Source organism: Staurois parvus, unplaced genomic scaffold, assembly GCF_062004578.1.
Source record: "Staurois parvus isolate SC_StPar_1 unplaced genomic scaffold, SC_StPar_1.0 ptg000044l, whole genome shotgun sequence".
Taxonomy (NCBI): domain Eukaryota; kingdom Metazoa; phylum Chordata; class Amphibia; order Anura; family Ranidae; genus Staurois; species Staurois parvus.
Genome location: NW_028317840.1, coordinates 1,324,073 through 1,351,337, shown reverse-complemented (window position 1 = coordinate 1,351,337; position 27,265 = coordinate 1,324,073). Strand labels below are relative to the sequence as shown.

The following is a 27,265-nucleotide window of genomic DNA, read 5'->3' as shown; positions in this document are numbered from 1 at the left end:
TACCTTTAGAAGCTGTTCTTTTATTTCTTTCCATTAAGCATACTTATATATGCTATACATGGTTCGGCTTGTATTGGGGGCTCTTACTTATATGTACACTTTCAGGGATCCAGGTCATCGTTATGAAAAAAAACATGTAAGCATTCCTAAGTTTTCACCATGAGCTGAAAAGGCCATGAGAATTTAAAAAAAAAACAAAAACAAAAAAAAGAAAAAGCGAGAACTGCAACCACACGTGCCTACCACAAGTATTTCATGGGCAGGGCAAAGCAAAAAGGAGTGGACTGCAGGATGGAAATAATTTACAAAAGCAAACAGCTATAAATCCCACTGCAAACTAAGAATGGCTGGAACTAGAAATATATTTAAGTTGTGTATTATACAAGCACTACATCATATGTACACAGCAAAGTTCACAGACGTGTGGAGAGTGCAGTAAAATGTCCCAAAAAAATTGAAGCATGAAGAAAGATTTTGTAACAGTAGCAGGCATGTTACTGAGCCATCTGAGCCTCCATGGCCTGTGCTGTCCATTCTGGTGCAGTCTGACTGATCTTTTCCAGGAGGTTGTTGACTTGGAAGCACAAAGACTGAATCTGTTTATCCCATGTAGGCAAAGCTTCCCGAGCTGAAGAAAAGAGTTTGAAAAGGTCTTCTTTTACAAACTGGTCTCACTTTAACATATCATGTAATTTACTTTAAAACATACCCATAAACATGGGTTCATGGACACTCATCTGTTTTACTTAACACACAGGTACACTTGTCCTTCCTTTGGTTATTAAAGCACCACTAGTTCATACATGCATTCCCAAAAGAGAACAATGGGGAGTCCACAAAACATTCCTAAACCACCCACTTGCTCATCTTTACTTAAATTTTGGTGTCTGAAATGGAATATGTGGACAATTTATTGTGTCAAAATAAAAAAAAACCTAATTTAATGTACAGTATAAATGTTCTTAAAACTTCATTAAACCCTTAAAAGCAGTCAGGAGAGCCTATAAATCTGAAAGCTGACTATCAACTTTCAGATGGTATTGATTCAGCGGCTGCACAGCCACCCAGATTGCTTCTACGGAACTTTGGTATGTTAACTCAACAGACCCCTAGGGGTTTATTTACTAAAGCTGGAGAGTCCAAAATCAGACTCCCTTCTGCATAGAAACCAATCAGCTTCTAACCTCAGCTTGTTCAATGAAGCTTTGGCAATGAAACCTGGAAGCTGACTGGTTTCTATGCAGAAGTGAGTCTGATTTTGGACTCTCCAGCTTTAGTAAATAAACCCCCTAATGTCTAATTAAAGAAAAAAAAAATGTATCATATAGGGGGCTATTGGTCACCCATCTGATAACTTTATTGCGAGCGGCTGAAAGAAAAAAAAATGTGTAAAAAATTAAAAAAGTTACACCCAAGCACTCCAAAAAATGTTGAAACTGCTCTGCTGTTATACATTAGTATGTAAATGCACACGTCTGGGGGTGCCTATGTACAAAAACATTGATTGTGCTACATATTGCATATACAGTGAAGGAAATAAGTATTTGATCCCCTGCTAATTTTGAATGTTTGCCCACTCACAAAGAAATGGTCAGTCTAAAAATCGAATGGTAGGTGTCTTGTAACACAGAGAAACAATAGCAACAAAAAATTAAAAAGAAATGCATGTCTAACAAATTATGCACTGATTTGCATGTTCATGAGGGAAATGAGTATTTGATCCCCTATCATTCAGCAGGATTTCTGGCTACCAGGTGTCTTTCATACAGGTAACAAGCTGAGATTAGAAGCAGTCTCTTAAAGGGAGTGCTGCTAATCTCATTTTGTTACCTGTATAAAAGACACCTGTCCACAGGAGCAATCAAACAATCAGATTCCAAACTCTCCACCATGGCAAGGACCAAGACCAAAGAGCTGTCCAAGGATGTCAGGGACAAGACTGTAGACCTACACAAGGCTGGACAAAAGGAGTGGCTCAAGAAGAAGCACATTAAGGTACTGGAGTGGCCTAGCTGGTCTCCAGACCTTAATCAGATTGAAAATCTGTGGAGGGAGCTGAAATTTGGAGTTGCCAAACGTCAGCCACCAAACCTTAATGAGTTGGAGAGGATCTGCCAAGAGGAGTGGGCCAAAATCCCTCCTGAGATGTGTGTAAACCAGGTGGCCAACTACAGGAAACGTCTGACCTCTGTGACTGCCGACAAGGGATTTGCCACCAAGTACTAAGTCATGTTTTGTGAAGGGGATCAAATACTTATTTCCCTCATGAACATGCAAATCAGTGCATACTTTGTTAGACATGCATTTCTTTTGAATTTTGTCTCTCAGTGTTACAATACACCTACCATTCAATTTTTAGACGGATTTCTTTGCGAGTAGGCGAACATTCAAAATCAGCAGGGGATCAAATATTTATTTCCTTCACTGTAATCGCGCACGCAGGTGTGTGGGCTATAATTCGAGGGCCATTATTCACGGTTGACTTTAAACTGATGACCTGTAGGGGCTTTTAAAGCACCATCTATGGAAAACGTTGGGTACCGAATTTTGTCATTTTACAGGCGCACGCAATTTTAAGGCTTGACATGCTGGGTATCCATTTACATCTAATCTTTTATCTCTTACCAAAAATGTGCAATATGGTGCATTTGTGTGCACTAAAATGAACATGAAATTTTTTTAACTAAAAATCTGATATCTTGTTCATAAACCGTTGTGTTAATATTGTGCGAGTTGGAAAATTGGACCTATCACCATTTTACTCTCCAGAATCACAGCTTTCAGAAAAAATACTGTTTTGGGGTTTTAACTAATCTTCAAGCCTAGAATGTTTTAAAGTGTGTAAAAAATATAAACAGTTCTGACAGTGAAATGGTTAAAGCAAACCTGTAGCTATGGACATTCAATTTTTTACATATGCTTAGGCAATAAATACACACGTTCACTCAAAGTTCACAGCAGCAGCACTAAAATTCTTTTAGCAACCCAGCCCCCGTTACAGAGCACCCACTCTGTGTTTACATTATAAATCGGCTTCTAGATCACTGCTGGGAGAGAGGAGCACAGCTGCTGAAAAAGACTTCACTGCTTCTAATGTGAAATTTGAAGATGAACTGCTCTATGGTGCCTGCAGCTACAGAGGTCAGTGATACGAAAGACATTTGTAAACTTACCAGATTAATCCATTTTCACAAAATTTGAGAGCATAACCCCACAACTCCTGGGGTACAAGCAGTGCTAAAAAGCTGATGAGGGGCCAAGTGTCTTTAGAGGATCTCCATTTTGGGAACCACTTCTGAAACAACCATCAACTGCTTAATGTATCCCTGTCTGGGGGTTAATAAAATTAGTTCAGCAATAGTCTGTGAGAGAAGCGTTATACTTAGCTGCCCAGTGGATAATTTACTTGCAGAGTTCAGTCCACTATTGCTATATCACACTGTGGTGATGGATGGTGTGATATTGCAAGTCTGCTTCTGGCCACTCTCATCCTGCTGCTGACTCCATCACTACTGCATTCTGCAGTGATGTATAGAATTAAGAGAGGAACCTCAGAAGCCAGCAGAGAATATACTATTAGACATACCGGAGATTTCGGATAGTACTGATGCTGGGTGATTTTCATATGAGCAGAGTTTCAGCACTCCGTCCAGGTAAGTATAAACTTTCTTTCACAGGCTAATGCTGGTTCAATTTTTTCCATCCCCTAACACAGTCGCTCTAAGGGCAAGTGTCAGCACTGCAGGAAACCCACATGCTCAAAGCCATGTAGCATAGGATTCTAGCCTAGGCTGAAGAAGGTGGAATGGGATATTAACCAACAGAAAATCAGACAGATCAGCTGCAGGCATTTGCTGATCCCTCTCCTTTGCCAAGATCTATATATGCTCAAGAACACCAAAGTCATGCAATAATCTGAAAAAACACTGCCAGACACTCCTACCCCTTAATGCACTTAGCAAAGATTACAGAACAAATATCACTCTTTGTAATGTTTTTTAAACCTGTAGTAATAAACATCTATCATAATTATTTAACTCACTTTCAAAATGGACAATGCCATCGATTTGGTCAATGAAGCCATTCATACGGCCCTCTGTAATCATCTGAGAAGCTATCTTCTCAGCCTGTACATGAAAAAAAGAAATAAAGAGAGAAATATATTTACATGTCACATCATGGAATGTTAAATCCAGAAGAAAAAAAAAAACCCTGAAAACAAAGAAAGAGGATTAACTGGTACCTTGGCAGCAGGGATTTCTAGCAAAGCTCCGAGTTCCTCAAAAGTGATATTGTTGTAAAGTTTGCTAGCTGACAACAGGTTGTGCTCTATCACAGCTCTGTCCAAAATACTGGAACCTGAAAAGAATATTATATCCTAATTATAGAATAAAATGAATCTCATTAGCCCTTCGTTGTGGTGACTTTTTATTTTCAGGCTTTTATCCCCCTTTATTTTCACCTGGTGATCCTGCAAGGAACACACGTCCTGTCCTAGGGTTACAAAATGAATTTGATCTTCCTTTACCGACAAGGTCAGCACCATCTATATTCATTCAGGATCACAATCTGCTTCCTGGATTAACCCATGCATGATACAAGTATATAAATTCTGGTGCTTGGCTGTGTTATTGCTCACACAGGCCAGTTACTCTTCATTCTATGACAAGAGAGCATAAATTGCTACTCTAGTTTTACAAAGATTCACTATCCTGTTACACCTTGTCCTGTAACATACACTACACTGAGCACACTGGACACTGTCAGCATAAATTTAGGACACATTCCCCATAAACACATCTCTCAGGCAGGCCTTGAAAGATTGTCCCTAGAAATTGTCACTTGACTGAATGAAGCTAAAAGGACTGCTTTGGTTAATAAAAATAAAGGTTTTAACATGATATTGTTGCTGAATATTGTGACGCGCAAGCATGTAATGTTATTTTTAGGTCAGTTTTTGCAGGAGTAGATTTCTGGAAATACCTAAGGCACCACGTGTTCAGTTCTGATCTTAATTAGCTGTAACTCTAAACAAGCTTTAAAAGTAGACCCTTCAGTAACTTTACAAGTTTCTATGAATTACTGACATGTCACAATATACAGACACCTTATTGTTTTTCAAAAAGCTTCACTTTTATAATTAAAAAAACTCATGATTCAAATGGTGCTGCCTAGGGCTTATCTCTGTTGGGAGTTCATAAACATATCCAAGAACTGCAAAGGCACCAGAATTTGATTGTCTTAGTCCATAAATGTATACAGTGAAGGAAATAAGTATTTGATCCCCTGCTGATTTTGAATGTTTGCCCACTCACAAAGAAATGATCAGTCTAAAAATCGAATGGTAGGTGTATTGTAACACAGAGAGACAGGATAGCAACAAAAAATTCAAAACAAATGCATGTCTAACAAATGATGCACTGATTTGCATGTTCATGAGGGAAATAAGTATTTGATCCCCTTCACAAAACATGACTTAGTACTTGGTGGTAAATCCCTTGTTGGCAGTCACAGAGGTCAGACGTTTCCTGTAGTTGGCCACCAGGTTTGCACACATCTCAGGAGGGATTTTGGCCCACTCCTCTTGGCAGATCCTCTCCAAGTCATTAAGGTTTGGTGGCTGACATTTGGCAACTTGAACTTTCAGCTCCCTCCACAGATTTTCAATTGGATTAAGGTCTGGAGACTGGCTAGGCCACTCCAGGACCTTAAGGTGCTTCTTCTTGAGCCACTCCTTTGCTGCCTTGGCCGTGTGTTTTGGGTCATTGTCATGCTGGAACACCCATCCACGACCCATTTTCAATGCCCTGGCTAAGGGAAGAAGGTTCTCACCCAAGATTTGACAGTGCATTGCCCTGTCCATCGTCCCTTTGATGCGGTGCAGTTGCCCTGTCCCCTTAGCAGAAAAACACCCCCAAAGCAGAATGTTTCCACCACGTTTGACAGTTGAGATGGTGTTCTTGGGGTCATAGGCAGCATTCCTCCTCCTCCAAACACGGCGAGTTGAGTTGATGCCAAAGAGCTCGATTTTGGTCTCATCTGACCACAACACTTTCAACCAGTTCCCCTCTGCATCATTCAGATGCTCAGTGGTAAACTTCAGACGGGCCTGGACATGTGCTTTCTTGAACAGAGGGATCTTGCGGCCACTGCAGGATTTCAATCCTTGTTGGCGTAGTGTGTTATCTATTGTTTTCTTGGTGACTTTGGTCCCAGCTGCCTGGAGATCATTGACAAGATCCTCACGTGTAGTTCTGGGATGATTTCTCACTGTTCACATGATCATTGACACTCCACGAGGTGAGATCTTGCATGGTGCACCAGACCTAGGGAGACTGACAGTTGTTTTGTGTTTCTTCCGAATGATTGCACCAACTGTTGTCACCTTCTCACAAAGCTGCTTGGTGATATTTTGGTAGCCCAGTCCAGCCTTGTGTAGGTCGACAATCTTGTCCCTGACATCCTTGGACAGCTCTTTGGCCTTTGCCATGGTGGAGAGTTTGGAATCTGATTGTTTCATTGCTCCTGTGGACAGGTGTCTTTTATAAAGGTAACAAAATGAGATTAGCAGCACTCCCTTTAATAGACTGCTTCTAATCTCAGCTTGTTACCTGTATGAAAGACACCTGGTAGCCAGAAATCCTGCTGAATGATAGGGCATCAAATACTTATTTCCCTCATGAACATGCAAATCAGTGCATAATTTGTTAGGCATGCATTTCTTTTGAATTTTTTGTTGCTATTCTGTCTCTCAGTGTTACAATACACCTACCATTCGATTTTTAGACCGATCATTTCTTTGTGAGTGGGCAAACATTCAAAATCAGCAAGGGATCAAATACTTAATTTCCTTCACTGTATTCTGTCCCTCGATGATGCCTGAACAAAGACTGGCATAGGGAGCACTGTGGTCTCTGAGGGAAATAATAAACACCTGTAAGTGTAACATGCATGCAATTAACATGAAGAAATATATCTGGTGCAAGGTCCCCCCCTGTAAGTCGATAATGATCGCACTGTAATTGGCTAGGAGGAGGGAAAAAAAAAACTTTCACTATAGGCCTACCATCTCCAGTAGTTGCCTTCTGATGAGGCATGAGCATAGCAGCAAACTCCTGCAGCTGGTTTCCTCTGATGATTCTGTCTAGGTACATCTTTTCCAGAATACCATAAGCTGAAAGCTGCTGGCACCGTTCATCTTTAAATAGTGTAGCCAACATACGGGAACGTTGTTGTCCTACATATATACAAAAAAAAAAAAAACAGAGACAGTGAGCTGTAAGTATATAAGCTACAAATACTCATATTGTACATATCTGGTGGACAAGATATATACTTTAACCACTTCCCGCCCGGCCTATAGCCAGATGGCGGCCAGGCGAGCAGCTTGTCCCTCCGGGTGGACGCTGTATGGTGTCCTTTCAGGCATGCCCAGTTTGCGACCCGCAGAGCCACGCACAGGCGCGATCTGTCACTGGCCGTGTACCTTGGACACGGCCAATGACAGATCTGTGTACCGGCCCCGTTGCCAGTACCATGTGACCTGCTGTGACCAATCACAGCAGGTCACATGACAGTTGTATACAATGGATGGCTTCCTTTCATGCCATCCATTGTATACAAGTGTGGCTAGCTGTGAATGGTCACAGTGATCATATGAATCGATTTCATTCAGGTAAATGCTTGCTTAGAGCAAAGTAATTCTTTGCTATAAGCAAATTGTGTAAAAAAAAAAAAAAAATTCTGATCACTTCCTTAAAGTAGTACAATGTTACTATGGTAACATTATACTACTTTGGTCACAGTGAAATATGAAGAAAAAAAAATCTTAAAAAAAAAAAAATTAAATATTTTTTTTAAAATTATCAAAAAAATGTTTTTCATACTGTCACCAGTCAGTGTCCCTGATCACCACCATGCCAGTTATATGATGACGCTGTACTGCACTGGTGACTGTATGTAAAAAAAAAAAAGTGAAAATCATTTTTTTTATTTCTTCATTTCCGAAAAATTATAACAAAAAATTACAACTTCAAAAAACTCGCCATGCCTCTTATGAAGTACGTCGGACTGTCTACTTTACAAAAAGGGGTCATTTGGGGGATATCTGTACTGTTCTGACATTCTTGGACCTCAAGAAATTAGACTGGCTGTCAGTACTTCAGGATTGATCAATAGATATGCCATAGTTTGTGAACTCTATCACTTTGCTACAAACTAAATAATACATCCTAATTTGGGTTATTTTCACCAAAGACGTAGCAGAATACATCTCGGCCTAAATTTATGAAGAACAATTATTTATTTGCAAACTTTTATAACAGAAACAAAGAAAAACGTTTTTTTTTTCAAACTTTTTGGTCTTTTTTTGTTAATTTAGCAAAAAATAAAACCCCCGGTGGTGATTAAATACCACCAAAAGAAAGCTCTAGTTGCGAGAAGAAAAGGATAAAATTTTAGTTTGTGTACAATGTTGTATGACCGCGTAATTGTCATTCAAAGTGTGAGAGCGCTGAAACCTTAATATTGGCCTGGGCAGGAAGGGGGTAAAAGTGCCCGGTATGGAAATGGTTAAAATAACAGATTTATGTTAGGAAAACAGACAAGCTCATCTTTTAGTATATGTGAATAATATTACAACATACCTGCAGATGCCAAGATGGTGCAGTGAAGTGCATGTTTAAGTGCTTCCATTCTCTCAGATTCATGTACTATAGTTTTGTATGAAAGCTCATTGTACCTCTGAGCAGCTTCAATAAACTTCCGTCTGTAGTCTAAAACACGTGCATAGCAAACCTGGAAAGGACAGATTCAATATTCAGCTTTAAGCTCAAAAATCTGTTTTAACATAGTCCCATCAACAGATTAAGAGACAATGTACATGTCTTCAAAATGAGCATTTACCATCCACATCTCTATCTGTATTTAAAATGGGTATAGTCCACTTACTGTGATTCTGTAATTAAATATAGTACTAATACAGGCCATACATGGTTCGAATTCCGAACGATTTTTCGTCCAAAAATCTAAAACGTCATTCGCTCGGTAATCTGATGGTGCCATCAATGATTTCGAAAATCGGCCGACCAAGTCATAAAGTTCACCCCGTACAACAGGCGCAACTTATGTCCCTTCCAGGTCACGGCTCATGCACATCTTCTTTTCTGAAAAATGATCGTACGATTTGACCATTGAGTTGAAAATCGGTAGTTTTTCGCGAATTTTCCAACATGCCCAATCACCGAAAAGGGGAGGAACCACGAAAATCGCCCGGTGCCATTGACCTACTAACAGAGCGAAAATCGGCCAATTCTTAGGTCTGATTTTTCTGATGAAAAAAAATCGGTCAAATTTCGACCCATGTATGGCCAGCCTAATACTCCGCTCTAACAAGCCTGTGTTCTAAATTACATATAACCTCTGTATTTTTTATCTTTATAATGTTATAAAGTGTTAATAAACCCACAACAGTAAAATCAGTCTGTATATGCAGTAAAGCATGCTTGTTATACTCACTGTGGGAGTGTAACAAATTAGTAGTGGAGAAATGTGTCAACCAGAGCTAGTAATGTCAGTATGCGCCAAGATGAAATCGTGTATTTGCCATAAGGAGATCTGTAAAGCAAGTGAGACATGTGCATACACTAATTCTGGAATAACAAATGATGTGAGTGTCTATTGTTTGTTTGTTCAAATAAACTGGTAAAGGATTTTTATACTGTGTGGGTTCTCCTTTTTCGCCTTGTTTTTTTTTGTGGTATGTAGCACTAGATAATGTGAAGGTGGAAAAAAAAAATGGGTGTATTGTCAGAGACCTCGAAACAGAGATTTACACAGGGTGCAACGTGCCATGCAAGTTGCAAATCGCATGGCAAGTCGCACCCTATTGTCCACAATTAAAGCGGTCATATCAGTGGGAGTCTGACTTAGTCTCTATAGTTTCTAATGTAGAGCATGCACTACTTCAGGAGTTGCATAAATATCTGTTTTGCAAGCCACAGATTATTATTACTATACAGGATTTATATAGCGCCAGTTTGCACAGCGCTTTACAATATAACGGGAGACAATACAGCAACAATACAGTTCAATACAAGAGGGAAAGGAGGGCCCTGTTCCTTGGAGCTTACAATCTAGATGTCTTGCAAGTCACACATTAAGTTGAAATACCATCCCACTTTGAAATCGTGCGACTTCACTGGAATCAGTGTGACCAGGGTGTTAATAAACAAACATTTATTGAGCTATCCTTGCAAACAGGTCAGTTTGGAACTGGCGAGTGAGCTTTGCAGAGGTGATTGGCACAAGACAATTTTTGATTGATCTTGGCACTCTTACATGTGAATCACTTGTATAGTAACAAGAAGAGTTATATGGATATTCAAGAATGAAAAATACCTGTATGAAAAATTGGACTGAGAGACTGTTTTTCCTATGAATTATTGTTCTATTTTTAAATAGAGAAAATTGTATTATTTCACACAAGTGTGTGTGTGTTTTGTGATAGGATTAATTAGACACGATTTGATTTTAGGCGTTTCGTATTTTCCACTGCATTGCAGTTAGGGAGGCATTGGGCATGTTAGAGCTTTAGGATTCTGTAATGATTTCTGTATATTTGGTCAATTAAAACCCCCCATCCTTTTAAGAGGTTCTAAATGCCTGGAGGCGGGGCATTTTGATTGCGTGACCGCAGTGACTGCCTGTCACATTACTGGAAACTATTGGTCGCAACTATGCATTGCTAGTTGCCCATGACAGCTCGGTTACTGTGTTGAGAGCGTGCAGTGAGTGTACGCTCTGCACAGAAATGCGGCTCCCCAGAGACGTATATGTGCAGCTGCTCTGCATTAAAGCCTACCCACCCAGTCATTGCATATATGAGCACGGCCAGCGGGAACAGGTTAAGAAACTGCATTTTAAGATTTCTCATCACAGATGTCTTTTCTCAACAAAAGTGGAGTTACTCTTTAAAACAAACCATCCTAGACCCCTGCTGCTTGTAATGTGCAGTAATGCATCCTCAAAGATCCCAACAAAGACTCTCAAGTCAAATTACTGTTTTTTAGCAGATAAACATTCCACGTGTCATCTAAAATGTATTTTCCTCACAACGAAACATACTGTAGGTGAATGAGTGCTGATGTAGAGTGTTTTTACTGCTTGTTTAGAATATGGAAATACTTTATTGTGCATAGCCACAGGTTCAACAGGTGGAGTTATCTGTGGTGCAGAAAAATGCAGACATGCAAATGTGCAATGCAAAGCAGAGACATGAATAAAGTGTTTATTTGTAGACTTTCAAAGTGAAAAACCCGCAACCTGCTTGCCAAAACTGTGCATCTTAACCTGCAGGTAAGTGAATGGGCCCTAAAAGAGTCACACTGTTAATACAGGTAATCTATCAGACGGTAAATAGACAACTAATTATGTGAACAGCACATGGTAATCTCTCCACTGTGATGACCAATTTTACATTACTCACGGCTATAAGCTACTAACAAAAATGTCTTATACTGCAGCTTACCAATATTGTAGATGTGGTATATGCATTGGGTTTTTTTTTCAGCTTTTCCCCCTTATTTTTCCACCAACAGATCCTGACAGTGTATTTGTTATTTTTCAACTTCCTTTAACAGACCAAGCTGTTCAGCAAAAGTGGCAATTGGAGGGTTGGGACCAACCATTTCACACAAGAAAGGTGTGTTTACAATGGTCAGCTTTTATTCATTTATGTAAAACCATTATTCCAAAAGGAAGAAAAGGAAAAAAACAAAAACCTGTTGCTGTAACTACATAACATGTTAGCTGGAGTCCATCGAAATCTGCTACTGTATCTAGCACTACACTCTCCCCAGGCTGACAATACTGCTGTCCAGAGTTGCTCCTCCATCTAAAGTGGAGACACCCCAAAAACAGAAGTGTGTTAATGGCAAGATCACTAGGTGAAAACAAAGGAAAAAAAAAAAAACTAATACAGATGCCAAATTTAAGGATTGGTAAGCAATACATTATATTTGTTTCTGGGTTAGCTACGCCGTAAAATATTAAAAAAAAAAAAAAAAAAAAAAAAAAAGAAGGTTATTTGAAAGGAATAAGCACCTTGTAGTGGATTTGTAGCTGCTCATTGGTGGACTCGTTTTGCAACAGAGAGGCTCTGTTTATGTATGCTTCTGCTTGCACAGGATCATCATCTTCCAGGTAGAGCCGGGCAATTTTCAGATAGGTTTCCAATTTATAGTCCACATTATACTGTCTGTTGGGCAGCAAGAAAATATAAAACATATACACAGTCAATACCTAAAAGAAAACTAAGGAATAAATTTAGCTGGAAATAAACAAATTCAGCCATAATTTTTATAATGTATTAATTAAAGAGGATAAATGTGACCGTAGTGTTGTATGTTATCCATCTGTTGTCTGGGCAAACTAAACAAACTGATTGACCTCCAATGCCAACAACTTTGTTTCTCTATAGATTTTTTTCTTTTTAATTAACAACACCCTCTTCCCCAATTCTTACTTCTGTCCTGTTTCCAAAGGTATCCCAACCAGCACCTGAGCTGCATTCCTCCAGTCTTCTTCTTTTTCATAGATGGTTGCTAAGTGCTGCCTAATTGATGCAACCTGCAGGCAAGATATGATGAATTAAACACTGCAATTAAATTCTTCTATTACAACATACATTTAGATGCAGGGTGCCAAAGCATTTTGCCCTGGGCAGAGCATTTGAACATTTAGAGGAAAGCAGAACCCTCACTGGTGTAACAAAGAGGAAACAATCACAAGCCCTTGAAGTAATCAATAGAATTCCCATTCCAGTTTTAAATCATGAATGTAATGAAGCCTACTTGGACAAAATAAGTACTGAATAAAACAGTTATAGATGTGTTTTTCATAGTACCTCAATCTGTCTTTGCACCCGCCTCTTTTAATCTCTTGCATATTAGTATCCAGACTGGGAGAGAAAAGGCCAACACTGCACCAACCGGACGTAATGTGAACTTTGCACCAAAATACTCTATTTAGTATGTGCCGCCCCCCCATATTGTCCGCACATGGTGCCTAGGCAACAGCGACATCATCCTCCTTCCAAGAAGATTGCAGAGAATGCTGAATAGGCCAAATCTTACGAGAAGATGATCCTGTACTGTGCTGCAGCACCTTCTCAAGAGATTTCGAGTATAAAGCTTTCCCCTTGATCTCGCCAACTAGATGGCATCAGCCCCTACAGAAGCCAGGGGAAAGGTAAGTGTATAAAATCCTCCATCCTAGAGATGTTTTCTTGAAGAATGTTGCATTAATGTGTACTCATAGTACTGACCAAACTGTACTGCTTCCATTGAAATGGAAAAAGTAAAAATCTGAGACATTGTATAGAGAGTGCCCACTGCATCCAAAAAAGTAGGCTAAACAGAATTGCATGTATTTGAAAAAAATAGGGGAGTGTATAGCAATTGTTCTTCTACCTGTTCTTCAAAAGAGATGACACGTGGCTGGATCTTTTCCAGGGTGAAGTGATAAATCTCCTTGGCAATACCATCAGGTAGACTTGGAAGATGTGTGCAGAAGTCAGTGAGCAACTGTCGGGAAATCACTAGGCTGACATTCTCATTCACCACTGGAGATGAAAAAGTATGCACACAGGAAAATTAGAGAAAATAAAATGACATATTTAATGGGCTAAACATATTAAATATTTACCTAAACCTGCAATAAATACTGTATATTGATAGGAAATAGGCAGATATGTAAATAGACACTATAAATCTTACTTGCTTCAACAAATGCTTTAAGTGCCTCAAGCTGTTCTGGTCCAGGAAGCTGAAGGGCCTTCTCCAATATTTGGCGGTACCTACAAGAAAAAAGTTTAACCTTTATTACTATGACAAATATGAAAACATACTGCAGCTAAATGTAGATATTGCATACCTATCAATAAAATACATATTGCTAGATGCACTATACTGACATTACATCCAGAATTCAGAGAAGGTTAAAGAATGTGTTCATTGTGAGGCACTGGTTGGCAGGATGTGGATGGTGTATATGTCTCACCTAGGATTTTCACCTACAAAATGATGAGGGGCTCCAGGATTGATGGCCAATAGGGGATTCCAGAAGATCTAAAGCGGTATTAAACCCAAAACCAAATATGCCTTAGATATGGTGGCTGCATCAGTTTTCTTTTCTTAGCCTTTTCCCCTGTTTTCACCTGATGATCTGGCCAGTAACACACCTCTTGTATAAGCGTGCCTCCACTCTGGATGAATGAGCACAGGGGCCCAGCTGACCATTAATGCAGAAGGTAGGGAGTGTTAGATGGACTAGAAGATTTAGAATGAATAAAAGCTGTAAGCACTCATATCAGTGGTAAAGGGTCTCATTCCTCTAACTTCTATATCTGCAGGAAAGCTTGTTCTGTTGAAAAACAACAGACTTCCTGGCAGGATCACCAGGTGAAAATAAAAGAGCCTTAAAATTGAAAATGAATGCAGCCATCTAAACTAAGAATTGGTAAGCTGCAATATAAAAAAAAAAAAAGAAAAAAAGGTTACTTTTGGGTTTAATACCATTTTAAACACGAGCATTGCTTCATTTTAGATCATAAATTAATTCTAAAAACACTCCCCCCTCTAGTCAACATTTAACAGTTTCTCTGAAACCCTTTTAGCATTATAAAAAAAATATATCTGTATTTTGCTTCAATTTAGGCCCTGTTCACACGGGGCGGATTCTGTTCCAATCAGCAGGGGGATCAGCTCACAGACCCCATGGTGGTCGGAGCAGAGCTGGGAGAAGAATCATCCATGTCTGCACAGTTTATATAGAGCGGACATGAACAGAGTCTGCTCTGCTCTATGGGTGGCTGGGTGTAAGCGGACTCCACTGTCCATTTACACCCGACTACGTCTGATCGACGCCACCTAAACGAAAGAGCACAGATACCCTTCTGGTTTTATAATGCACCCGATGGTAGGTGGGTGTAAATGGACACAAGTCCGTTCACATTCGCCTGTCTATAGGGATAAATGGACCTTCCGATTAAGTTAGTTAAAAAACCTGACAGGCAGATCTGATTGCCCGAGTGAAAGGGGCCTTATAATAGCTTATGGTACACATTTTGTGCAAATATACAGTATCTCACGAAAGTGAGTACACCCCTCACATTTTTGTAAATATTTTATCTTTTCATGTGACAACACTGAAGAAATGACACTTTGCTACAATGTAAAGTAGTGAGTGTACAGCTTGTATAACAGTGTAAATTTGCTGTCCCCTCAAAATAACTCAACACACAGCCATTAATGTCTAAACCGCTTGCAACAAAAGTGAGTATACCCCTAAGTGAAAATGTCCACATTGGGCCCAATTAGCCATTTTCCCTCCACGGTGTCATGTGACTCGTTAGTGTTACAAGGTCTCAGGTGTGAATGGGGAGCAGGTGTGTTAAATTTGGTGTTATCGCTCTCTCTCTCTCATACTGGTCACTGGAAGTTCAACATGGCACCTCATGGCAAAGAACTCTCTGAGGATCTGGGCAAAAAAAAAAAAAAGAGTTGTTGTTCTACATAAAGATGTCCTAGGCTATAAGAAGATTGCAAGACCCTGAAACTGAGCTGCAGCACGGTGGCCAAGACCATACAGCGGTTTAACAGGGCAGGTTCCACTCAGAACAGGCCTCGCCATGGACGACCAAAGCAGTTGAGTGCACGTGCTCAGCATCATATCCAGAGGTTGTCTTTGGGAAATAGACATATGAGTGCTGCCAGCATTGCTGCAGAGGATGAAGGGGTGAGGGGTCAGCCTGTCAGTATTCAGACCATACGGCGCACACTGCATCAAATTGGTCTGCATGGCTGTCGTCCCAGAAGGAAGCCACTTCTAAAGATGATGCACAAGAAAGCCTGCAGGAAGGAGGAGGGGTGGGTGGAAGGAAGGAAGGGAGGGGTGGGTGGGTGGGTGGGTGGAAGGAAGGGAGGGGTGGGTGGGTGGGTGGGTGGGTGGGTGGGTGGAAGGAAGGGAGGGGTGGGTGGGTGGGTGGGTGGGTGGAAGGAAGGAAGGGAGGGGTGGGTGGAAGGAAGGAAGGGAGGGGTGGGTGGGTGGGTGGAAGGAAGGAAGGGAGGGGTGGGTGGGTGGGTGGGTGGAAGGAAGGAAGGGAGGGGTGGGTGGGTGGAAGGAAGGGAGGGGTGGGTGGAAGGAAGGGAGGGGTGGGTGGGTGGAAGGAAGGAAGGGAGGGGTGGGTGGGTGGGTGGAAGGAAGGAAGGAAGGGAGGGGTGGGTGGGTGGGTGGAAGGAAGGAAGGGAGGGGTGGAAGGAAGGAAGGAAGGGAGGGGTGGAAGGAAGGAAGGAAGGGAGGGGTGGAAGGAAGGAAGGGAGGGGTGGGTGGGTGGGTGGAAGGAAGGAAGGAAGGGAGGGGTGGGTGGGTGGGTGGGTGGAAGGAAGGAAGGGAGGGAGGGGTGGCTGGGTGGGTGGAAGGGAGGGGTGGGTGGGTGGAAGGAAGGGAGGGGTGGGTGGGTGGAAGGAAGGGAGGGGTGGGTGGGTGGGTTTTTAGGAAGGGAGGGGTGGGTGGAAGGAAGGAAAGGAGGGGTGGGTGGGTGGGTGGGTGGAAGGAAGGAAAGGAGGGGTGGGTGGGTGGGTGGGTGGAAGGAAGGAAAGGAGGGGTGGGTGGGTGGGTGGGTGGAAGGAAGGAAAGGAGGGGTGGGTGGAAGGAAGGAAAGGAGGGGTGGGTGGGTGGGTGGGTGGAAGGAAGGAAAGGAGGGGTGGGTGGGTGGGTGGAAGGAAGGAAAGGAGGGGTGGGTGGAAGGAAGGAAAGGAGGGGTGGGTGGGTGGGTGGAAGGAAGGAAGGGAGGGGTGGGTGGGTGGGTGGAAGGAAGGAAGGGAGGGGTGGGTGGAAGGAAGGAAGGGAGGGGTGGGTGGGTGGAAGGAAGGGAGGGGTGGGTGGAAGGAAGGAAGGGAGGGGTGGGTGGGTGGAAGGAAGGGAGGGAGGGGTGGGTGGAAGGAAGGAAGGGAGGGGTGGGTGGGTGGGTGGAAGGAAGGGAGGGGTGGGTGGGTGGAAGGAAGGGAGGGGTGGGTGGGTGGGTGGGTGGAAGGAAGGAAGGAAGGGAGGGGTGGGTGGAATGAAGGAAGGAAGGAAGGGGTGGGTGGGTGGGTGGGTGGAAGGAAGGAGGGAGGGGTGGGTGGGTGGGTGGAAGGAAGGAAGGGGTGGGTGGGTGGAAGGAAGGAAGGGAGGGGTGGGTGGGTGGAAGGAAGGAAGGGAGGGGTGGGTGGAAGGAAGGAAGGGAGGGGTGGGTGGAAGGAAGGAAGGGAGGGGTGGGTGGGTGGAAGGAAGGAAGGAAGGAAGGGAGGGGTGGGTGGGTGGAAGGAAGGGAGGGGTGGGTGGAAGGAAGGAAGGGAGGGGTGGGTGGGTGGAAGGAAGGAAGGGAGGGGTGGGTGGGTGGAAGGAAGGAAGGGAGGGGTGGGTGGGTGGAAGGAAGGAAGGGAGGGGTGGGTGGGTGGAAGGAAGGAAGGGAGGGGTGGGTGGGTGGAAGGAAGGGAGGGGTGGGTGGGTGGAAGGAAGGAAGGGAGGGGTGGGTGGGTGGAAGGAAGGGAGGGGTGGGTGGGTGGGTGGAAGGAAGGAAGGGAGGGGTGGGTGGAAGGAAGGAAGGGAGGGGTGGGTGGAAGGAAGGAAGGGAGGGGTGGGTGGAAGGAAGGAAGGGAGGGGTGGGTGGAAGGAAGGAAGGGAGGGGTGGGTGGGTGGGTGGAAGGGAGGGGTGGGTGGGTGGGTGGAAGGAAGGGAGGGGTGGGTGGGTGGGTGGAAGGAAGGGAGGGGTGGGTGGGTGGGTGGAAGGAAGGAAGGGAGGGGTGGGTGGGTGGGTGGAAGGAAGGAAGGGAGGGGTGGGTGGGTGGGTGGGTGGAAGGAAGGAAGGGAGGGGTGGGTGGGTGGAAGGAAGGAAGGAAGGGAGGGGTGGGTGGGTGGAAGGAAGGAAGGGAGGGGTGGGTGGAAGGAAGGAAGGGAGGGGTGGGTGGGTGGGTGGAAGGAAGGAAGGAAGGGAGGGGTGGGTGGGTGGAAGGAAGGAAGGAAGGGAGGGGTGGGTGGAAGGAAGGAAGGAAGGGAGGGGTGGGTGGGTGGGTGCAAGGAAGGAAGGGAGGGGTGGGTGGGTGGGTGCAAGGAAGGAAGGGAGGGGTGGGTGGGTGGGTGCAAGGAAGGAAGGGAGGGGTGGGTGGGTGGGTGCAAGGAAGGAAGGGAGGGGTGGGTGGGTGGGTGCAAGGAAGGAAGGGAGGGGTGGGTGGGTGGGTGCAAGGAAGGAAGGAGGGGTGGGTGGGTGCAAGGAAGGAAGGGAGGGGTGGTTGGGTGCAAGGAAGGAAGGGAGGGGTGGGTGGGTGGGTGCAAGGAAGGAAGGGAGGGGTGGGTGGGTGCAAGGAAGGAAGGGAGGGGTGGGTGGGTGGGTGCAAGGAAGGAAGGGAGGGGTGGGTGGGTGGGTGCAAGGAAGGAAGGGAGGGGTGGGTGGGTGGGTGCAAGGAAGGAAGGGAGGGGTGGGTGGGTGGGTGCAAGGAAGGAAGGGAGGGGTGGGTGGGTGGGTGCAAGGAAGGAAGGGAGGGGTGGGTGGGTGGGTGCAAGGAAGGAAGGGAGGGGTGGGTGGGTGGGTGCAAGGAAGGAAGGGAGGGGTGGGTGGGTGGGTGCAAGGAAGGAAGGGAGGGGTGGGTGGGTGGGTGCAAGGAAGGAAGGGAGGGGTGGGTGGGTGGGTGCAAGGAAGGAAGGGAGGGGTGGGTGGGTGGGTGCAAGGAAGGAAGGGAGGGGTGGGTGGGTGGGTGCAAGGAAGGAAGGGAGGGGTGGGTGGGTGGGTGCAAGGAAGGAAGGGAGGGGTGGGTGGGTGGGTGCAAGGAAGGAAGGGAGGGGTGGGTGGGTGGGTGCAAGGAAGGAAGGGAGGGGTGGGTGGGTGGGTGCAAGGAAGGAAGGGAGGGGTGGGTGGGTGCAAGGAAGGAAGGGAGGGGTGGGTGGGTGGGTGCAAGGAAGGGAGGGGTGGGTGGGTGGGTGGAAGGAAGGAAGGGAGGGGTGGGTGGGTGGGTGGGTGCAAGGAAGGAAGGGAGGGGTGGGTGGGTGCAAGGAAGGAAGGGAGGGGTGGGTGGGTGCAAGGAAGGAAGGGAGGGGTGGGTGGGTGCAAGGAAGGAAGGGAGGGGTGGGTGGGTGCAAGGAAGGAAGGGAGGGGTGGGTGGGTGCAAGGAAGGAAGGGAGGGGTGGGTGGGTGCAAGGAAGGAAGGGAGGGGTGGGTGGGTGGGTGCAAGGAAGGAAGGGAGGGGTGGGTGGGTGGGTGCAAGGAAGGAAGGGAGGGGTGGGTGGGTGGGTGCAAGGAAGGAAGGGAGGGGTGGGTGGGTGGGTGCAAGGAAGGAAGGGAGGGGTGGGTGGGTGGGTGCAAGGAAGGAAGGGAGGGGTGGGTGGGTGGGTGCAAGGAAGGAAGGGAGGGGTGGGTGGGTGGGTGCAAGGAAGGAAGGGAGGGGTGGGTGGGTGGGTGCAAGGAAGGAAGGGAGGGGTGGGTGGGTGGGTGCAAGGAAGGAAGGGAGGGGTGGGTGGGTGGGTGCAAGGAAGGAAGGGAGGGGTGGGTGGGTGCAAGGAAGGAAGGAAGGGAGGGGTGGGTGGGTGCAAGGAAGGAAGGAAGGGAGGGGTGGGTGGGTGCAAGGAAGGAAGGAAGGGAGGGGTGGGTGGGTGCAAGGAAGGAAGGAAGGGGTGGGTGGGTGGGTGGGTGCAAGGAAGGAAGGAAGGGAGGGGTGGGTGGGTGGGTGCAAGGAAGGAAGGAAGGGAGGGGTGGGTGGGTGGGTGCAAGGAAGGAAGGAAGGGAGGGGTGGGTGGGTGGGTGCAAGGAAGGAAGGAAGGGAGGGGTGGGTGGGTGGGTGCAAGGAAGGAAGGAAGGGAGGGGTGGGTGGGTGGGTGCAAGGAAGGAAGGAAGGGAGGGGTGGGTGGGTGGGTGCAAGGAAGGAAGGAAGGGAGGGGTGGGTGGGTGGGTGCAAGGAAGGAAGGAAGGGAGGGGTGGGTGGGTGGGTGCAAGGAAGGAAGGAAGGGAGGGGTGGGTGGGTGGGTGCAAGGAAGGAAGGAAGGGAGGGGTGGGTGGGTGGGTGCAAGGAAGGAAGGGAGGGGTGGGTGGGTGCAAGGAAGGAAGGGAGGGGTGGGTGGGTGCAAGGAAGGAAGGGAGGGGTGGGTGGGTGGGTGCAAGGAAGGAAGGGAGGGGTGGGTGGGTGGGTGCAAGGAAGGAAGGGAGGGGTGGGTGGGTGGGTGCAAGGAAGGAAGGGAGGGGTGGGTGGGTGGGTGCAAGGAAGGAAGGGAGGGGTGGGTGGGTGGGTGCAAGGAAGGAAGGGAGGGGTGGGTGGGTGGGTGCAAGGAAGGAAGGGAGGGGTGGGTGGGTGGGTGCAAGGAAGGAAGGGAGGGGTGGGTGGGTGGGTGCAAGGAAGGAAGGGAGGGGTGGGTGGGTGGGTGCAAGGAAGGAAGGGAGGGGTGGGTGGGTGGGTGCAAGGAAGGAAGGGAGGGGTGGGTGGGTGGGTGCAAGGAAGGAAGGGAGGGGTGGGTGGGTGGGTGCAAGGAAGGAAGGGAGGGGTGGGTGGGTGGGTGCAAGGAAGGAAGGGAGGGGTGGGTGGGTGGGTGCAAGGAAGGAAGGGAGGGGTGGGTGGGTGGGTGCAAGGAAGGAAGGGAGGGGTGGGTGGGTGGAAGGAAGGTAAGTCGGACTCATGCTCATTCAGAAGCAGATCTGTTGGCTGCTCTGTGTTCAATTTCCCGCCTACACTACCTCTGAAGCTGCACGGACTGGAGTGTGGGCGGGCATAGGGGGAGGTAAAGCAAATCCAGCCTCTCTCTCCTTCAATGAAGCAGCTGGCTGAAAGCCGGAGGAGGAGGGGGGGGGGGGGGGGGAGATGTGGCTTCCAGCTGCTCCATTGAAAGCCATACAGGAGATCACTGCTCGTTACCGCTGCATAGATCATGCCTGATCGATCCGTTTCTTTCCTGTCCCCCTCTGTGTGTTCAGTCTCCTATTGGTGTGGTGGATAGGGGGAGGGGCTGGGCACTGAGGAGTACACTGCAGGGGAGGAAGGGGGGGGGGGCGAACGGGGGCAGGAAAGAAACGGAACAATCAGGTATGATCTGTGCAGCGGTGACAAGCAGCGATCTCCTGTGTGGCTTTCAATGAAGCAGCTGGAAGCCAATTCTCCTCCTCTCCCTCCTGCAGCTTTCAGCTGCTTCATTGAAATCCATACAGGAGTTCGCTGCTTGTCACTGCCGTCCTCCCACACACCTCTAGTCCTGGTGCTGCCTGCCCCCACCTTATTTCCACTCGCCCAATGCGAGAGGGCGAGTGGAAATTTCGAGCGCTGCCCTATGATGACAATAAAAAAGATGAAAATTTTTTTTTAAAGTGACAGTGTAACAAAAATAAAATTAAAAAATGTTTAAAATACAACTGTGATCACACGCAAAGGCCCACATCGGTACTGCATAAGCGCAAACAGTGACTGTCTCACACATGTGGGATATCACCCTGTACATCAGATCGAGGGCAATAATTCTAGCACTAGACCTCCTGTGTAAATCTAAAGTGGTAACATGTAAAGGCTTTTAAAGCGTCGCAGATGGATAATAACGTTTACATTGTTTGTCACTGTTGCAGGGACGTGCGCATTTTTTAAGTGTGACGTGTTTGGTATCTATTTACTTGACATAACATTATCTTTTAAATTTTGATTGATTTTTACATGTAAACAAAAAGTGTCAGAAAAGATTTCAAGTGGGTAAAGTACAGCACAGCCATCCAAAGCAGTGCGATTACAGTGAAGCACACGGACAAAGCACAGTGTAAAACAGCACACAGTTAACATTATTTGTAAGTGAACTTATCCTTTAACCTCCCTAGTGGTCTGATTATGTCCATATTTCTGTGCTCAAAGCGGTACATATTTTTTGCATGGAAAAATGTAGTTTTTTTATTGTAGGCCTGTAATTTTTAGGAATAACTCACTGAAATCTGTCCGAACAAGAGTCTAGTAAACATCCCGGGTATGTTAAAATTTGAAACACAAAATCATAAATTATAATTTAATAAATAATCATAAAAATAATAATATAACAATAAATTTAATTAAATAAAATAATCAAACCAAAAACACTGAAATTTGAAATATAGCGCCAAGTTCGCACATCGCTGAGCAAAGTCGCAAAATCGTTTTCAGTGTCTGATGACGAATTTCCCCACGAATCATCACTCAATTCTACAAGTAGTTCTAATTTACTATCGCTGTTCTCTAGCTGGTCTAAAACCGCTTTTGACCTAAAGGGACGCTTTTTGGACGCCATGGACGTTTCTCAGTTTCCAGGCAGAAAGAACAGTAAAAATGCAGACAGGGCACAGGACAAAGCACTAGGGACAAAATGTATGTGAAATGCTTTGATACAGTAATGTTTTACTATGTGATTTTAGTGTATTTAGTAAATGTCACTTTTTCACATTTTTAAATTGCCCGCCGTTCCTTCCCCATACGTCCTGACGCTCGCAGAGGACGGAACCCAGACGACAGATGCTGGCATTGGCTGGAGGACATGGCCGGGGACACTGCAGGAGGGACATCGCGGGAGCTAAGGACAAGGTGAGTAAAGAAGAGATCCCAAAGCAGCACTGCAAGGTATTCCCGAGTGTAGCTCCGGGTTACCGCTTGTGGTGCTGAAACTTTACCCCGAGCTACACTCGGGAGGTTAAGCTGTGGAAACAAAACCTAGAAGCTTCCTAGATTGTAAGCTCGAAAGAGCAGGGCCCTTGATCCCCTCATGTTTTGCATTGTATTGGTATTGTTCTGTCACATGTTCTGTCTCCCTTTTGTAATGTACAGCGCTGAGCGAACTATTGGCGCTTTATAAATACTGTATAATAATAATAATAATAGAAGCTGATTGGTTTCTGTGCAGAGCTGCACCAGGTTTAGCATTCTCTGGTTTTAGTAAACCAACCCCCAAGTGTCCATGTACCTACAGACTTTTAGAGGAGTTTAGGAGCAGAGTTTAGAGGCGCTCAAAGCTCCTGTCCTGAATGCAGAAGAATCGCATTCAGGAGAAGACCTTTCAGACATAAAAAACATCAAACATGTTATGTTCAGTGTTTGAGCATTTATTTGTTTCAATGTCCAGAAAAGAATAAATTAAAATCCTAGCTACTGTAATAAGGGCATGATTAAAGTGTTACTAAACTCACAACAGTAAAATCAGTCTGTATATGCAGTAAAGCATGCTCGTTATACTCACTGTGGAACCTAAGGGGTTAATCCTCCACAATGTGTAAAAACGTAACTGACTTCTCTGATCCTCCCCTTCTTAGTGTCCCCCTTTTATCTTCTGGTAAGACATATCCTGTGGAGTCACTCTACACATGCTCAATTTGCTGTGTATTGCTAGAGTTTTTTCTTGGGAGAGTGCATGTGATCAGCACAAGGCCAATCAGCACTGTTTGGACAGAAGTCAGGGGTTCTGCATCCTCCTAGAGCAAAATGAAAACTCCTACAAGATTTAACTAGTGCTCTGCTGAACACCGATAGAAGTCACAAGACTGCTCTAACTGCTGCTGATAAAAAGTATTTAGCAGTTTATACTTACTAAAATAATTGCACTTCCATGTTGTGTGTACTGTGGGAGAACAGATGTAGTGAATGCAGGGTCCTGGGTTTTGTAACAATTTAAAGAACATGGCTTATGTGTTGTGTTTTCCAGTCAGGAGGAACAGTGTTCACAATAAACCAGTGTGCATAAACCATTTTAAGCAGTTACAGTATTCCATTTCTTCCTTTAGGGATAAAGGTTTTCCATAAATAAAAGCTGATCATTATAAGCACCCCTGCCAGTGTTAAATGCCTTGTCTCATCTCTGTAACTGATCCATTCTGCTGGAGAGCTTGTACTTTTTCTAAAAAAAGATCAGGCTTACTGGCAGGATACCAGGTGAAAACAGAAGACAAAAAGCCAAAAAAAACTAATGCAGACCACCAGATTTAAGACATAGTAAACTGCAATATATTAAATGTTTGCATTTCAGTTTAATACTGCATGAATATATTCCCCCCACTACGTTTATTATGGGGAGGCTGTACTCATACTTCGGGGCATTAAACTACAGAAGGGTGATTGGGCCCTAAGGCTGCATTCACACGCGAGCATTTTTAATTGCGGGCAGGATTTTAAAACACTTTGCTACAATGACAAATCACAGAACGGCGTGCTCAGATGCCATTCATTTTAATGGCACATGAAAACACAGCGCGGTTCTGCCCAAGATTGTCCCGCATTGCACAAAGAGCGTCGCCCATAGGAGTTCAAGAATGTCTTTGGCTGTTGCAGTTTGCCTCGTTTGCAGCAGGACAATTGCGGCAGAACCGCACTTTCAGGTGCTATTAAAACGAATGGCACCTGAACACACGGATCTGCAATTAGTCATTTTAGCAACGAGTTTGGAAATCTCTGGCAAAATTGCGGCGATTCTCCCCAAGATTTAAAACGCCCGTGTGGGAATGAAGCCTACCAACATACGTCCCTCACTTTGGGAGATTTCTTCTATCTTCTGGTTGTGTCTTTGGAACAGGAAGTGAAACATCAAAACACAAAAGAACAATAATAATAAGGGTTTGTCCATAGCTGCTACCATCACTCACAGGCTGGATCTGATGGCCTGGGACCACCATGTGTAGCTGAGCCACTGTAGGTGATCCAGCGTATGAAAGCCTAGAAACAGATCTACTATAACATAACAGATCCACCATGACTGCTCTAAAGTCACAGTGTTCGGCGGCTTTCGATGCATTCACCCACATCCACAGTGCACTCATCATCGAGAGAGCACCCCCCGATCCTCCACACTGCCCCATGCACACAACGCCACCACTCACTTCCCAGCCAGATCCTTGTGAGAGCCACTCGAGCTCATCAGCTGGGTGAGATCTTGCCTGACACACGCCGCCATATTTTCGCGAAGCCGCCCCTCTTCCTCCGCAGTTAGGACGTCATAGGAAGGAGACTCGGCGCCGTCAGCTCTACGTGAACAGCAGTCCAGGCAAGGCGGGAGACTCCATCTGCGCATGCTTGGGCTTCCACGTGCAACCAGCGCCCTCTGCTGAACATCGTGGTTAGTGGCAGGCAATGTGTTCTTTTTACTTCAGTAGAGCTGAGTGAGAACTGACTTTAGCCAGCACTGTGCGACAGGTATCAGAGAATTCATAAACAGTGTCCAGGGGCGGACTGACAACTCATGGGGCCCCTGGGTAATAGGGGATCATGGGGCCCCTGTGTCCTTGCCCAAGCTCAAAAAAGCCTATGAAAAAGGTATCGGGCATTTCATGGGGCCCCCTACTGACCCCGGGCCTTCGGGCAGTGCCCGAGTTTCCAAATGGTCAGTCCGCCCGTCAGTGTCTGTAAGGGCTTGTACATAGGGAAAACTCCTCTGAATGCTGGAAAATGTAGGTTAAAAAACATCAGTTTAGCCGCATTTGCATACCGTGTTTATGTGCGTTTGCATTTAGAAGCGTTTTTAAAAGATTACCTCAGGAGACCTTCCCAAATGCCCAGAATACACTGAAAACTTGTAAACAATATTTCAGACATTTTGAGATAAATAGAGCAGAAGCAGAGAGAGCAGTATGTGTTGAGATCAGTGGCGTCCCGAGGCAGGTGCGGGGGTGCGGTCCGCATGGGGTGACACCGACCGCACGGGGTGACACCGGCCGCATGTGGTGACACTGGACCCGCTCAACAAAAAGGTAAGTTGATCCATCCTGTGGGGATCGTCGGCTTGCTTTACAACTTACCTTTTCTTGGAGCGGGTCCGGTGTCACCCCGTAACGTGCCGACGATCCTGTGGGGATCATCAGCATGCAACCTATACGGGGTGACACTGGACCCGCTCCAAGAGAAGGTAAGTTGTAAAGCAAGCCGACGATCCCCGCAAGCTGGATCGGATCTGCAGATTGAGCATAATGGATCGGAGTCCAATCCATTATGCTCAATCCGCAGATCCAATCCATTCTGTGGGGATCGTCGGAGGGGGTGTCAATAGGTGTTACCGCTCCGGGTGACACCAACCCTAGGGATGCCTCTGGTTGAGATTACCTATCTTTTCTGGTTGTATTCACTGGATCCCATCATGAGCATAATTCCTTCACACAAAACCTGGAACTGACTGCGCTGGTGTACTTGATCCATTTGAATACATGGAAAATGCTTTGCATGCATTTCTGATGATGAAAAAAGGCTCTGGACAGCATCTGGACATGGAACAGTTAAAAAACACTTCTAAATGCAAATGCTTATAACCGCATTTACAAGCGTTTGGCATTTCAAATGCCGGTAAAATTACTCCTGAACGCAAGTTTGTTGCGTTCAAAAAAACGACTGTAAACTCAACTGCCTGTAAATGACTGTAAACGACGATGTGTACATGGACACATAGGAAAACATTAGGGAGAGTTCAGGGGTTGCTGAAAAAAACACAGAACAGCTCCTGAACGTCAGTTTATCCTCTGCAGTGTACATGAGCACTAACATTCTTCAGAATTCCAGGATAAATTCTACAGTAATGAGGGCGACAGGTTCAGGTACCTATTGTAAACAGCTCCCTGATTTTGGGGCACACATCGCATACAGAGGCTTAGACCAAAGTGTCCATGTGGTCACTGCGTCTTCAGGGCTGGTTTTCAGTGCACTTGTGGGCACCAAATCACATGGTATTGCAGTACATTGTGATTTGGTGCAGCACCTATTTTAAAAGTAGTGCATACACTACTTTCTCTGGTTCAGCGTGATTTGAGCCCACTCAAAGGAAACGGCTGCAAAATAACATCGCGCAAGAATCGCACAGGAACAGTGCTGCATAGAGTTGCCACCTCTTCTCTTTAAAATCAAAGACATTAATTACACAGGTTCTGTGGCTGATTAAGGCGGTGATTAGACCTAGTGCCTTATCTGAATTAAATTAGCCTCAGGACCTGTGTAATTAATGTGTTTTATTTATTAACCTGTGTAACTAATGAGGTGGCAACCCTAGGGCTGCATTCCGATGTGAACCAGCCCTCAGTGCAGTTGCTCATGCATGCATGTGCTCTCTCCAATGCAACTGTCACAATGAACCTTATGGGGATTCACTGACAATAGTGCCACATCAGGTCCACTCTGCCCTTCACCAAACCTAGTTTCCCATTAAATGCACTCTCCCCTTCACCGAACCTAGTTCCCCATCAGGTCTGCTCTTTCCTTCACTGAACCTAGTTCCCCATCAA

The 27,265-nt window shown here is 45.7% G+C and overlaps 1 protein-coding gene across 2 annotated transcripts; it reads right to left on the bottom strand.

The window, feature by feature from the left end:
• On the bottom strand, positions 1 to 25,039 carry COPS4 (COP9 signalosome subunit 4). 2 transcript variants are annotated; one of them, XM_089663717.1, is made up of 10 exons: positions 24,884 to 25,039; positions 13,776 to 13,855; positions 13,470 to 13,621; positions 12,524 to 12,627; positions 12,103 to 12,256; positions 8,646 to 8,796; positions 7,067 to 7,237; positions 4,244 to 4,359; positions 4,043 to 4,127; positions 1 to 628 (listed from the first exon to the last, which is right to left on the bottom strand). In XM_089663717.1, exons 1-10 carry the CDS (start codon positions 24,955 to 24,957, stop codon positions 495 to 497), a joined length of 1,221 nt encoding a protein of 406 aa, XP_089519843.1. In that variant the 5' UTR covers positions 24,958 to 25,039; the 3' UTR covers positions 1 to 494. The 2 variants fall into 2 exon arrangements, with proteins under 2 accessions (XP_089519843.1, XP_089519845.1); XM_089663719.1 differs by having other exon boundaries at positions 24,941 to 25,009.
• Positions 25,040 to 27,265: the final 2,226 nt, after the last annotated feature.